The sequence below is a fragment of the Polyodon spathula genome, chromosome 4, assembly GCF_017654505.1.
Source record: "Polyodon spathula isolate WHYD16114869_AA chromosome 4, ASM1765450v1, whole genome shotgun sequence".
Taxonomy (NCBI): domain Eukaryota; kingdom Metazoa; phylum Chordata; class Actinopteri; order Acipenseriformes; family Polyodontidae; genus Polyodon; species Polyodon spathula.
Genome location: NC_054537.1, coordinates 67,693,645 through 67,709,638, shown reverse-complemented (window position 1 = coordinate 67,709,638; position 15,994 = coordinate 67,693,645). Strand labels below are relative to the sequence as shown.

The following is a 15,994-nucleotide window of genomic DNA, read 5'->3' as shown; positions in this document are numbered from 1 at the left end:
TTCGTTCTGCCAACATAGCATCTCCATGCCTGAACCGGGCAGAGAGAGTTTAGTCTCTGATCCTCTGAAGAAAAAGGAAGAGGATGGAAAGTTCCACTCTAGTTCCACTGCCTGGTTTTTTAAGTGGAAAGCCATAACCACCTTATGAAGTAAAGCGGAGGTGGCGGCTTACAAAAAGACTGTCTTCATAGAGAGGTATTTCAACTCTTTGGAATGTCTAGGCTCTAACGAGGCCTTAGTGAGAGCTTCCAATACCACGTCTAGACTCCACTTGGGGAGGTCGTCCCTTCTCAGAGGACGTAACCGTTGAGCACCTTTCAGAAAACGGGTCACCAGGGAATGAGGGCCTGGGGCAGATATGGCTGCTTGGTACACTTTCAGCGTAGAGGGGAATTTACCCACATCCAGCAGTTCTTGCAGGAATTGCAAAATAATTGCTATAGGTCAAGAACCTCTGGTCATACACCAATCTTGAAAATACCTCCACGTACAACAAACTTGTGGAGGATGCCCTAGCGTTCTGCAATGTACTAACAACAGCATTTGAGAGCCCTAAGGTGGACAGACATCCATTTAGGGGCCTCTTATTGAATGGTGTGTTACGAAGACAGAACTTTTTAAGAAAATACCGCACTACCTTTGTTTTTGGATGAATTTATGGAAAATTATGCAGAAAATCTGCTGTTTAATGCCTTGTGTCCAAATGCCTACCCCTGTGCATATTTATGTGTTCTGTGTTGCGTGTGGAGTGTTAATGTTGGTGTATAGATATTGCTGCACGGGATATACATGAGTCTGTGTAGCATGAGTGATTTAAAATATATATTTGTAATTAGGCACTGGGATTGCACAAACACTTCACATGCATTTAAAATATGTAATATATGTGAGTCCTGTGATTGCACAAATGAGTTCACGTGCTGGGATTCAAGTGAATAATTAATTAGTAATTGAATCCCGCCACAACAGTATATCTAGACATTTTGTTTGTCTGTTTATTTCGGCCTCGAGTACTGTGTGCTGTTTCTGTTTAAACCTTTTATTTTGTTAATTTATTAAACTGCGCAACAGCGCAGTTCACATTTCACCTTGCAGTACTGTATGTTACTTCTGGGTCTGACATCACCACTACAGCCTGCTTGTCACATGCCTCTATTGCACTTGAATTGAGAGCCAACACCATGCCTTTAGCGGCAGTGAATTCAAACACATGCAAGAGTCCTGTATGGATTGAAAACTATGTTGAGAGCATTGTTCCAGAGCACTGTGATTGTTGCAATTTACAGGTGTGGTTTACGCTTGCAATTAAGATGTTTCTATTGTTTATAAACATTGTTGTACAGCAAAATACTTTTTTTTTTTTTTTTGAAATTACAAAAATAGAACAATTTATTTTGTCAACAATTCAATCCAGTAACATTTTTTTATACAGAAAATAAAATTTAAAAAAAATCTAAATTAATTATTTCTTCAACTGTGGAGGAATTCACCTGTCTCACTCTCTTTTATTTTTTTGTTTTGCTGCAAATAGCAGGCGCTGTATATATATCGCTGTATATATATATATATATATATATATATATCTGTGAATAACTTTAGCAGTTAGTTTGTTTTGCACCTTTCTGTATTTCTCCTGCATCTGCCCTTTCTGTTCCTCTGCAAAGTCTTACAATTGAAGTACTACTGTTTGTTTGTTACTGTTAAAATACCTAATTTTAGTAAAGTTCTCTTATTCTAACATCCCCTTTCTGCCACAAAAAAAAAAAAAAAAAAAAAGTTGTGACAAGGTAGCTGAGTGGTGACATCAGGCCAGAATCCAGGAAGAAAAACAAAAGGCAGTACTGGAGGACAAAAAGATGCTGCGGTGCTGTTTATTTTTCAAAACAAAAAGAAAATTTTCTTAACAAAAAAACACTGCTCACGAAGCAATAGAATATATAAAAAAAAAACACAAACACAAAAACAAATAGGTCAGGCTAGGCAAATTGCTGTCACTGATCCTATCTTTACTTTTTGTTGTCGTTTTCCTATCTCCTCACTTGCTCTCTTTCATTCACTCCTCTATACACCCACCCCGAGTGTATAGAGCTGCAGACTTTTATGCAGGTGATCATCTCCCAATTAGCAATAAATTAAACAATTAATTAATAGGGAGATGGCCACCTGCATAAAAGCCTGCAGCTCTCTGCACGAGGTTTTTAATAGTGGATGGGGCTTCCCATCCACACTACCAAACAAAAGCTATGGCTTCTCTCAATCATATATACAAATAAAACAACAACAAAACGAGCGGCTTTCGCCGTCATTTCAAAATACATTAATACAATAAATAAATCATAACACAAAATAATAAATTGCACAGGGTGGAGGGGTACCCCATTCTAAAAATAAGCAATTACATGGATAGGAATCCTTGCCCTGTTTCACAAGTGATTAAAGTTTTCGGTGTAGCTATTCTGCTGTGCATTTTCAGCCAAGATACACAGTGAAGCCTAATCTCGCAGAAATAGCAAAACTAACAAAAAAAAGTGTTACATATAGTTAATCTTTAACACAGCGCTATTTGTCTATTATTTTTCTTTTTAAATGCAGTTAGGAAAATATTCCTTAATGTAATGCTGACTGAACAAACAATAGTAAGCTGAATGTTTCAAATGCTGCATGGATGCTGGAGATTCACTTTGTTTAAAAGGAAAAATAGTCAAATAATTATGCTGTTAATTTATATAAACTATCAATATATATATATATATATATATTATATATATATATATATATATATATATATATTATATATATATATATATAATGCACACAGATATGTTGGTCAAAAAGTCCAATATTTGGACTACCTACAGTTGGATTACTCACAGTTGCCGCACTGGTATTGTACCTCCGCCTTTTTGAAACACCCACACCCAATAACCTCCTCAGAATGTTAGCTAGTGTTACGAAGCACTCTCGGCGTTCAGTTCATTCAATAGAAAGCGCCACATAACGCTCTGGAATGCTTTGCCTATTGCACAGGCGGTGGAGGGGCTCACAACAGGGCCACGATGGTTAAGTCCATTGATGGGAATTCCACCAAGCCTAGCGCACTGCACCTTCTAAGGAAGCCAGCGGGGCTGTCTGCTTCAAACACTGGACGCCGAGGTCTGCACCTCTTAAAAGGAAGTCAGGAAACACCAGGAAGGGCTGGAGGTGGGGCAATGCTGCCAGCGTACAAGGTACCTCTAGGTAGTCAGAGGCCCACTCTGAAAGTACCAAAATCGAGCTTTGAAGAGGGGGGAGCCCAGTGTCCGAGGTTGTCTTGGAGCTTGGACCCTTCTCAAAGGTCAGCTCTTGGATGTCTCATTCCTCCTCATCCTGAGGGAAGGGTCCCAGTGGAGGAATTCACCCATCTCTAACTTTTTTTTTTAGCTGCAAATAGCAGGCGCTGTGGGTTAGAATAGCAGTTTACAATTGCAAAGCGATGCAGGCTGTTGAAAAAGAGAAAGATTGAACCCTTAGCGGTCCATTTATTCAGCGCTTGTCAGGTGCATCAGGTCCAATTTATTTTCACACAGGCTGTTTATTTTATCTGCTGTTTAATTTTTTTTTTTTTCAGAGTAAAACAGGTTTAAAAGGCATTGAATCACAAAACGACACTCAATACAGTGTCTCCAGCCAAGCCCCACCCCTTGTTCGCTGTATTTTTCATATACCTCTTTATAGTGATCTGCACACTGATAAATCCTCTCATGATCACTCATTTTTCACCAAACTCCTCAATAATGTGATCCAAGTCATTATTTTATTACTATAACATCTCAAAAAACTCTGCAAATGTCTGTGATATTATCTGAGCGCTGGATGCAGAAGCAGTTATCTCCTTTGTTTATGTCAGTGTTATCTCTATGGTGCATGGGTCTATCAGATACACCCTTTTTTTCGGCTTCATTTGGCTCCTATCGTTTTCACTCGACTATTGAAAGTTTTTCTCAGCTTTTTCCAGGACAGGGTCCGACAAAGGATTGGAAAGGGAAAATTTTAATTTCGGACCTGGTCTGACATAGGACCGCAAAGGGTTAACAAAGTGCAGTTGCTCAACGTTTACCGCTCAGTTCACAGAAGCAGAATTTCTGATTCCAGGGAAGTGGCAGAGTGACTGTTGTTTCCTCGGGAGGTGGGACCGAGGACGTCACTCCCCGGAGGGGCCTATCAGCAGCTCTGACATAAAATGCTCAGTGAATACCTGACCTGTCGCAGTCATATCACAAAAGTATTGTTGGTGGTTGTCTTCGAATTGAAATGGAAAACTGGCAGCTACATGTGTTAATTTTTTTTATTTATTTTTTCTGGTGATATTCATATCACTCTTTGTCATGAATTTCAGAAAGACATCATTGATATGCAGGCAGCTAATTATTTATTCATTGGTTGTTAAGGAAGCAAGAGACAAGAGTATATGTCCTAAATATGGCCAGATCTATCATGTGACTTGATTTTAACACATCAATAGGCCAGAAAACAAGTGTACTATAAACGTATAGATAAAACTTCAGGGTGACTGCTTATTTCCATTTACCAGTGTGCTACCAACCCATTAGCATGAAAATGTGTATCATATAACAATCTCCACTAGTGTGAACTACCTGTCCCATAGATTAAACCCTTTCCTGTAAAACCCCATAGTGTTTTCTCTATACTATATAATTTTTGACTGTGTAATAAAATCTTAATTTTACTGTGCAGAGATGTGAAAATCGAAACATGCTAACCTGTGCCCCCTACACTTCTATCAGATTTACTGCTCAAGCTTTTTCTTGGTAATCACTGTACTACGCAACTCATCACCCCTCCACCTCCCACCCCCAACCTACCACCCCCCATCCCCATCATTACAACTAATAGATTTAAAGGGAAAGGAAATTACTTCTCCTCACTGCCAGCACTTGACACCTTTATGGGTCATTTGTAATTAAGCTATTCTTTGGCTCTAATGGAGACCTTGATTTGGACCAGTGTGAATAATTGTCAACGTGTGATTAATTGAATAACCACTGTTACCCTGTAAAATTGATCAATCCATATAATAACACTGATCCAGACATTATTTAACTAGAACACGCTTTGCATTTAAACAGGCTTTAAATTTGGTTATATAATGCACTACGTATTAATTACAGCACGAGGAGAGAAATATTGCTACACACTAGTAGTTCATTTTAACTATGTGGTTTTGATTCTGCTGCATTAATTTGGGTTTACAAAGAATTGTGCTGTAGTATGCCAGATCTGTTTAAAAATCATACATGCAATTTGAAATTAAGAATGCAGATCATAAAATAATATACATCTAAGTGTATAATGCAAAGTTATTATTATAAAACATACATACATACATATATATATATATATATATATATATATATATATATATATATATATATATATATATATATATATATATATACACACACACACACATGATACGGGATTTGACCAACTAGATACCTTATCAGTATCCATAAAAAAATAAAGAACAACCTTATCATACCCTTCTATGGAGAGTTATTTTTTGTGTCATTAAGTCCGTTTGACAAGGCAGATAACCTTTACTATGCGGGTCGTTTTATCTTTACATTCATCCCCATTTACACTTAACATCTACCTTTTATTGTTAGTCTGAACAAAACCTTCAAAGTTAGGCCGACCATAAATGTCTGAATGACCCAATCACAACTACAAATGCTTACCTTTGGATATCTTAACAGTTTTATTAGCTGTCTATTGGTATGCGTGTTTCCCTTTCTGAAGAGTGGAATGTTTTAAGAGTAGATATTAAAGCAAGTCATGATCTCCCTTAATATAAAAAGTAAAAGTTAGAATACATCTAAATCATGACTGCATAAATAGTTTGGCTGGTTGTCCTGAATGTATTTTAACATGATTGAAATAAGACTTCCGCACAAAAAAAATAGTACCAATGATAACAAGTCTACATACTGAAGAAGTTAATATATAGAGAGCTATCAGTGATAGGTGAAAGTTCAAAATACTTTAAAAACTACCAAAGCTAATGGTGTACACATATATCACAGTTCATTCTTTTTTAAATGTCTTGCTATCTGGGCATGATCTGCGGTTTTGCATTCTGCCTATATCAGTAGACTATATTGATTTCAGTTCCATTTAAAATAACTTTTCTCAGCAATGTAATATACAAGAATGAATATACAGGACAAAATGAAGTTTAAAAACTAAGCAAAGTACCAGACGTATATTGGCCCCTTTATGAAAAGGCCATGGTTTTCTAGACCTGAGATATCACTTAACAGAGTGATAATACTCATAGTTTCACACTTGGGGCAAGGAAGGAATACAAGATCTCTTGCTGCCAATCACATGGCTGGTTACTGATTAGGACCTGGCACATGCAGGCACTGGCAACTGGGGAGTCCACAGCTGCCATAACCACACCTCTCCCAGCAGGGACCATAGCGGTATACCAAAAACATTTCCTAGGATGAGCACAAACTTCAATCTGCAACACTTGACAGAAATCTAAAGTATATGGTGGTGTAGATGGAATATTTACTTTATACTGTCTGAGTTATGACTTGGTCTTGCAATGTTTGCTAACATTACTAAATTGTCTTAACTTTAAAACAATGTATTGCTCTTATGTAGGGATTGTAAACATCTATTAAGCTAGAAAAAATATATATTTTTAACCATCTTGCTGTACCAGTTATATTTTCCATTTATAGTATAAATCCACCAGGATACAATGCCAACTTTCCAGGTCTGTCAGGTCACATGGACATGAAGAATTTTGCCAGGCAGGATATTTTTTGTTCTACATACACCACACACATGAGTTTTTATTTTTATTTTTTTGTTTGTTTGTTTTGGTTTTTAACCAATTAGTATAGGTAATTCTTATTTTAATTAACCAATTAACATGCCATTTTCAGAAGAGATAATTCAATGACCTTGCTTGAGTGTACTGAGTAAGTAAAATAATGTTTACATCAGTAAATATGCAGATATGCAGAGCTAATAAAGAATATTTAGTCATAACTATTATTTATTAAAGTCTAAGGGGAGAATATACATTATGTGGGAAATGTATAAATTACATAAAAGTAAGAAATTCGTCAATTAATTGTTATGCATTATGCATTACATATTTTACTTCATGAGCCTTGCTTACCCCCCCCCCCCCCCCCCCCCCCCCCCCCCCCCCCCCCCCACACACACACACACACACACACACACACCTCACTAGATTAAAAAATTTACAGCTCTTCCCTCTTTCTGTCTTCAGTGGTCTTTCTTGACTCCCCTCTTCCTATCTTCAGGGATTCACCATGTTCAAAGAAAAGTTCAAAGTAAATTTCCACCATGTTCAAAGAAAATGAAAGTTATTACAAGGCATTTGTGATACATTATTGTGTCTAAGGGGGCTTCTTTCTTACACACTAGTGGTATTCATTTAATGTGTACTGTATAGCAACAGACATGACATGGTAGCAGTGTCTCATTTCATTAACCTAGATCTGAATAACCTGTAAAAACCTGGCATCTTAACAATCAGCTTTTGAATTTTGTTTCAATTGTGCTTTAACTTTATGTTCATAACTACACTTGGTGAAAAACAACATGATTACTCAAATAAATTATATTAAAATGTAACATATAATTGGCAAGCATTATAATCCTATAAAAAACATTGGTGCTGGTTTATGTACAGAAGACTAACTTTACCAGAGCTGCTTCTTTAATTATGTTTTTGGTTCTCAATATTACACACTAGTCAATTGGCTTCTTATGTAGCATCATACTGTATGTACAGGTACAAAGGGCGCATTGTATTGAAAAGACAGATGAGTAAAAACAGTTTTTTTTTTTTTTTCCAAACAGGAACAAACTCACAGTTTGTAGCCTTCATCAATTCAGAAGCAGGTATAGAAATGAACACCATGAAGAGACTACGTTTAATCATTCAGTCGAAGACCATAGTGATTTGGGGCCTACTTACTATTAGTATATAAATAGACCATTTCTTTGCAACTGTCGGTCATGAACCCGAAAAACCTTCACAACCTAGTCCAAAGTGAATTTTGCCCTGCAGAAATAAATTAATAAAACGACCACTGCCCAGGTTCTCTACCAACTTATTTTCACGTTTCAAGAGCTTAAAAATATAAAATCAATAATCATTTAGTCATAAGGGTAAATGAAGCTACATAACATCAAAGTATACCCTGTAGGCATTCAAGTCATTCTAGGCAATTTATCTCATCAAACGGCAGTGGTAATAATCCCTTTCCACTCCAAGACAAGCAGTCACACAGCAGCTGTATTATCCTAGAGTAAACAAGTTTGGAGAAAATATTAAAAATCAATAGCTGTTTCCTTCTATCAGGCTAGATGGCATCTATCATAAATCTGACACTGTAAACAGTTCTACTGTTGAGAATATACAGCACAGAAAGTCAAAGAGCTTTCAAAATTGGGCATAAGTAACAGTTTAATTATGAATGAGTCACTGAAAAGGTTGCAGAAAACAAAACAATTGGTTGTATTATATACCTTTGGTTATTTTAATAAATATATTATACGCTTCATTCAACAATTTAAAATGTTTAGTTTGTTTGCTTATTTGTGTATATTCATTTTAAAGTGTTTACTAATGTTATTGACAACATAATAGTAATGTTCATTGTTCATTGGAAATGTGTTGAAAAGCTTAAAAAAAAAACTGTAAAGGATTAGTTTTTTTTTTTTTTTTGTTGTTTTTTTTTAAAGAATGTAATGTATATAGATGATTTTAACCTGTAGGTCAGTTAATATTATTTTAAATATTAATAGACTTACCAACAATCAGACATACAATCTGAGAACAAAGTATACATTTAAGGTATTGTTCCATAAAAAGTTATTTCTATAGCTATGAATGCTTGATTAAATATGTAAAGTAAAGAATGGGAAAACCTGGATAGAGTATAATGTATCCCTAAAACAAAATACATTTCTGAAAACTATGGTGAACAATGAACTAATATAAAATGTAAATTATAACACAGGTTTACAAATTGCTAACATTCAATTCTGAATCAGTCAGGCACTATCAATACCCTAATGAAGCTTGACTCGCACTCCCAAAATTAGTATAACAACCTTTGGTACTGAGACATAAATACAAATGGGAACATATTGGCAGTAGTGAAAGCAATAACATGTGCCTTTATAACTGAAGTCATTTGATTACATTATTGTGATTAGTGAGCATTCTTGCCTTTAGTTGCTAATCTCTTGTTCACTTTGGCCATATTAGTGGCTTTTAATGAGTACCCTATGGTTCCCTATATATATATATATATATATATAATATATATATATATATATATATATTTTATTTTATTTGTTCTAAAAAAACAAGATTTTTAAATTTATTTATGTATGTTATTTATAAATTTATACCAGATAGTTTATCTAAAATACAAAACAAATATGTTTACGATAGCCAAAATCGGTTATTTGACTACATTAAGTGATTCCAAAGGGTAATATATATATATATTATATATATATATATATATTATATATATATATATATATATATAATAAAAATTACTACATAAAACCCTTCATCTAAAGAGTGGCATCTCATTATGTTGGGGAATTGATTGAATTCCAGCCCAGAGGGGAGAGTGCCCCCTGCTGAGCCACCAATACCACTCCTTACATGACCTAGCCACTGATGAAACAGAGGAGACCTATTCAGATACTGACCAGGCCCAAGCTTGTTTACCTTACAACCTGATTCTTGAGATTAAAAGAAACCACGTTGATGTGGTTGCAGTCATAGAACTGATCGATCGATTTATTTATTTATTTTTATTTTGTTGTTGTTGCTGCAGTGAAGAGTTTAGGTTATAATATTTAACAAAATAACTTTTTTTTTTTTTTAATGGTGTGCTATTCAATTAAAAGAGGAAAAGAGACAGTACACTTTATCATGAATACAAATAAATACATTTATAATCTACACCTCAGCTTGTATATCTGTCAAAACCAAACAAATTAAAAGCTCATATTGACAGAGATAATAATAAAAAAAAGTCATTCTTAAACCACACTGTAGTGAAAATGGAATGTTGGTGTTCAATTGAATTAATTATATGAAGTGCTGAAGTAGGGTTGCTATTTCACACTTGCCTGCTTGCTCATTGGCAACATGAAACTTCACTCTTTACTGGCTGTACATAAGTATGTTATCAACATATGGATTACTACAAAATTAATATTGTAAAACATATTAGAATTTTTAAAAAAATGTACATTATAATAACATGTTCTTATTATTTTATTTTTATTTTTATATTAAGTGAGATTTAGGTTCAGCATGTCCTTGTCTTGTTTAAAATCTAGAAATCTTTATGCTTAGTAATGTTTACACTTTGATAAACCAAACAACAAAAATGAATGCATACTGACGTATGAACATACCGAATACACACAGTATAATATTATATTATTATTATTATAGTATTATTATTATAGATTATATTATTATGACAACAAGGTAGCCTAATTAGACTTGTAGAAATTTCATTTTACAGGTCATTGAGCTCTGGTACAATTGATGGGATAGTATTGTAAAAATGTTGTTGTTTATTAGTTTTAAAATATGTTAAAGTGATGTCAATTATTCAGATATCTTTTAAAGAATGAAACAGCCCGCTAAATAATATCTTATAAAATATCCCCCACTGAGAACAAAAAGAAAGCAAAATTCTAATTTAAAAAGCGGTATCAAACACAGGACTTAAGAACTAAAGTTCAAATCAAGTTTTTTTTTTTTTTTTTTTTTTTTTTTTTTCAAACATTTAAAAAGCACACACATTTGACAAATATGGTTTATTGGTAACCTGCCTTAACGCATTAATTCAATTTTAAGGGCCGTAGCTCTTTATCGCTTTGGGCGAAATAAAATCATCTCTCATTTAAACGACTCTCTTTTTAAGGTAGTTTATTCATCTCATTCATCATAGCGCCCCCTGCCAGATATTTGATTTAGAATAAATGTCCTTTTACATTTTACTCAGTAAATACATTAATAGTATTTATCCTGTAAGTCTAGCAACAGCACGACTGTTACATTTGTAATATATTAAAATAATGAGTGAGATATATAAATATTTGCAATACATGTACCTAAACCTGCATAAGCCTGTTACTTTGGGCAACCAGTTTTGGAAAACACCGTGAGATGCAAATAAAACGGTCCATTTGTTATAATAATGCACAGGCTGCCTAAAAATTATACACACCTCAAAGGACTAAGATTCCCAGATATGACTCCAGTCGTCCTGTCAAAGTTTAATGCACGTTTAAAGTAAGCCCAAATTATTTATCCATCGACATTTTTAAAAAAGTGTTTAACCTTCAAAACAATTTGATAATTCATAACTCAGAGTCTAAGTCGGTTGCCTAAGTTATACTTGTATCTAACATGTTGTAGGTATATATATATATATATATATATATATATATATATTATATATATATATATATATATATATATATATATATATATATATACGGCGAACGTATAATTTAAGTGGATTTTTGTTACGATTAAAATTAACTGCACACAGCAATCTAAATAACTATAAAAACAAGTTATTTTAGTTTTCTGTCTAAACAATAGCAAACACAAACTATGATTAAAAACAAAACAAAAAAAAACAAAAAAAACATGGCTTAAAATGTGCTTTACAACTCAAAAAATGTTGCGTACGGGCTTTACAACATTGATCACAGTGAAATGAATGCTGCAAGACCTGTCAGTATTTAGACTGTTTAAAATACACCTATAGGTTGCAAATGCATAGCTAGCACAGCTTCCCTTACCGGCCAAAACATTATTGTAAACTTTATAAATAGTATCATAAAAGGACACTTTCGTCTATTTTTAAGTGTGCCAATGTAATGTCTGCATGGTAAATTTTTTTATTTTTACTTAAAAAATAGAAATCTCTAAAAATGTATATTTTGTTAATATTTTGATATTAATGGCGCAGTTACTATGACTGCTAACACCTGGCTGGTCAGCGCAACACTGACATATTGCATGTGTAGCTACCGGTATATTCAAATCTAACGTTATTGCGTTGCTACTGGTTTTAAATTTCACTTTATAGATACACAAATGTACATATGAAATATATATTTTAATGTAACGTTGTGGGTAGATATTTTAAATAGTTTTAATTGCGCATGCAGTCCATGTCATGCATTTTAAACCATCTAGGGAACATGACATAAAGTCAGACCATTTGCATCCTTTTTGGGAAACAGTGGGTCTATATGCTGATTAACAATAGTTTAGATTATCATTGCTTTACAGTGAACGCAAGTGTTAAGAACAGCTTAATAATGAAAACCTAAACAGTGTCAGAGTGTGCAATGAGTATAGTGCTGGGAAACAACAAGTTTTTTTTTTTTCTTTAAAATTCGTGTTTTTTTATTGTGTTGTATTTCATAGAAAGCAAGCTGTCGGCAAAGCGCCGTTGAAAAGGTCAAACGTGATGAAATTAAAGATGTTTTATTTATTTATTTATTTTTAACTTAAAGAAATCAGTGAAATGGAAAATATACACCATATAAAGTAATTATTCCAAATTGTATATGTTTTTAAATGAAGATGTTATCAATGTGTTAGATATTATGTAAATCTATATGGCTAGGAACTTGATATATATATTTATATATATATATATATATATATATATATATATATATATATATATATATATATATATATATATATATATATATAGACACACACACACACACACAAACAAACTACCAGAACGACCCACACTCTTCAGAGAATCAATTCCATTCTCCAGTGTTTTCAGTCCGGTTGCTGAGTTCTGTTTCACAAGGCGAGGGGCGGAGATGGAATATTCAGATGAACTCGAGTGACAGATCCTGGTTTCCAATGCTCTCAGAAACTCAACTGCTCCTGCCTTCAACTCTTCACTTCGTAGTTCTTAGTACGAAAAACACCGGGCGCTAGGGGATCGTGGAGTTGCCTCTATGCAGGCACTTTGCTGATCTTTGTGGCTGATATTTATTTGCTTCGTTCTCTTAATGTTGATTATTTTTCACCTCGGTTGTTTTTACACCATTTGATTATTATTATTTATTATTATTTTTTTTTTTTTTTTTTTTTGTTGTTGTTGTTGTTGTTGTTGTTTTTTGTTTAGTTTTTTGTACTGTTTTGGAAATAAAAACAGAAAAGAAAGACACACACACACAAAAAGCAATGTCGTATCCACAGGGTTACCTTTACCAGCCCCCGGGCTCTTTGGCTCTCTATTCTTGCCCAGCTTACGGGGCGTCTGCGTTGGGTGCCCCAAGAAGCGAGGAGCTGGCAAGGTCTTCGTCTGGTTCAGCTTTTAGTCCTTACCCGGGAGCGGCAGCCTTCACTGCTCCGGCCACGGGCTTCACCAGCCCGCTGCAGTACACCACGGATCCGGCCACTGGATTCCCGTCATACATGGTAAATCGGACATTACTTTATACTTTGTATGAATTGTTACTGCATTGTTACTGTACTGAATTAGAATACAATACAATTGGGAGTCTTGACAAACAGCCTAACCCGCTTTTATTTTCCTTAAAAAAAAAAAAAAAAAAGTGTTTCTGAAATCATCTTGTTTTAGTTATTATTATAATAGGCCTTTTGTGGAATGCTGTTGTAGTTAACAATGATCTGTTTTTACTATTTCTAATGACCATAGCCTATGTTTAATAATGAAAACATTGCTGGCAGTTTTATTTTCTTTGCACCCATCACCCGATTTAAAATGTACACAGGTTATATACAAAACTATAATTTAATTGAAGTTTGACAATTAACTTCAAACTATGATGATTTATGATATGATTATATATATTATACTAATAATAATAATAATAATAATAATAATAATAATAAATAATAATAATAATAATAATAATAGTTTTGTAATTTGCCGGTAATATGGAATTAATCGATTTAAAGTAATTTTAATACTGAGACTACTTATTTATAAATTAAAGATCCATTTTATAAACCTGGAGAAAGTAGCAGTTGTGAATAAATCAAGCTGTTTTGAAACTACATTTTTACATCAAACAAAATTATGTAGCTCATTGACAGTATTCTTTAAAACAGCAAGCGATCGGAGTGCATTTCAAACTCTTTGGGAATATGTTAAGTTAAATAAGCATAATTTAAACGTAAGAATTAACATGGTAATGGAATCACGTGAAGTATTTAAAAAGGTATCTACTGATTTGCGAATTTGATTTGCAATGTAAAACAGCAGTGATATGCTAAGGCAAGACTTTTTAAAATGTTTTTTCCTTCACCACAAAAATAGAAAATTGAGAACAGGCCACTTAAAAGGTACTACTGCATGTTAAATTAATCGCTGTCAACATCTAATTTTTATAGTAATGTATACTATACCGTATAATGCAATATTTTCTCAATTTAATAAAAACAATAGCACGTTATTAATCAGTCATAGTGCAATAATTATCAGAGTTAATATTATTATAAGTATTATATTATTATTATTATTATTATTATTATTATATTATTATTATAATAATAATAATAATAATAATAATAATAATAATAATAATAATAATAATAATAATATATGATACTTAAATTCTGAAAAGATCTGTAACACCATATGTGAGTAACATTTAATATAGCCAATCTGTGGTATTTAAAATGTTAAAACATTGACAGCATGGAAATTTGTTTTTATGATGTTCACATTTTGACAGCATGGGAATTTCTTTTCAAGGGTTCACCTTATGATGCCCACACAACAGGGATGGCAGGAGCGATTAGTTACCATCCATATGGAAGCCCTGGGTACCCATACCAGCTAAATGACCCAGCTTACCGAAAAAATACAACGAGAGATGCCACAGCCACCCTCAAAGCTTGGCTCCAGGAGCACAGAAAAAACCCGTACCCCACTAAAGGAGAAAAGATCATGCTGGCCATCATTACCAAGATGACCCTGACTCAGGTCTCCACCTGGTTCGCCAATGCCAGGAGGAGACTTAAGAAGGAGAATAAAATGACCTGGGCTCCAAGGAATAAGAGTGAAGACGAAGAAGATGATGATGGGGATGGGGAAAGAAAAGATGAACATTCAGAAAAGAATCTGGACAGCAATGAAACTTCGGCTGAGGACGAAGGTAAGTTGGGTGTACAAAGTACACGTTGAGAGCTCTATCTAAAAGTGACAGTGACAAATATTTCACTAAACAGACCACTACAAATATGAATATTTACAAAATAAATGACATTTTAGGAAACCAATTCAGTGGCGAATTTCTTGCAATATACTCATTTATATAAGTTTGGTTATTAAGTTAAATTGAATAACATTTTTTGTTATTGTTTGTTTTTTTTTTTTTTTTTTACAAAATTCGTAATGCATGGTTTATAATAACAATAAAAATAGTACATGGTGAAAACATGACACCAGTCCTAATGCGAATCAATTTCTATAGGACTGACTGAACCTGTCAAGATCTATCGCACGTAACGGTAAAACAATGTTGTTTTAAGTAACTTTTTATATTTGTATTGATTCCAAAAGATAATATTCTCTATGACATGTTAAAATTGTGATTATTCTATATATTATTTTATTTCTGTGCTCACAGCTAATAATAAACAACGTAATAATAATAATACATTTTTTCCGTTTGATTTAGGCATTGGCTTGCATGTTGACATTCTAACAGACCACTCTTGCTCTGCGGAGTCCGACGGGGAGAAAGTCAACTGCAAGAACGGGGACAGCATGTGCGAGTCTGGTTCAGAAACCAAGGACAAACTATGTGATGATGACGATGATGTCGAGGACGAAGAACGGGATCGAGGCCTGTCTCCAAAGCCTGTGACACCCTCGCC

At 33.8% G+C, this 15,994-nt stretch overlaps 1 protein-coding gene across 1 annotated transcript in view; it reads left to right on the top strand.

Annotated features, from left to right (window-relative positions):
- The first annotated feature begins 13,236 nt into the window (after positions 1–13,236).
- The window catches only part of LOC121314778 (iroquois-class homeodomain protein irx-2-like), a 3,972-nt gene continuing 1,214 nt past the window's right edge, over positions 13,237–15,994 (top strand). The window contains exons 1-3 of the mRNA XM_041248448.1: positions 13,237–13,564; positions 14,868–15,270; positions 15,796–15,994. The exon at positions 15,796–15,994 is cut by the window's right edge and continues 500 nt beyond it. Coding sequence (XP_041104382.1) covers positions 13,328–13,564; positions 14,868–15,270; positions 15,796–15,994 — 839 coding nt within the window. The 5' untranslated portion in view covers positions 13,237–13,327. The remainder of the gene's footprint in view (positions 13,565–14,867; positions 15,271–15,795) is intronic.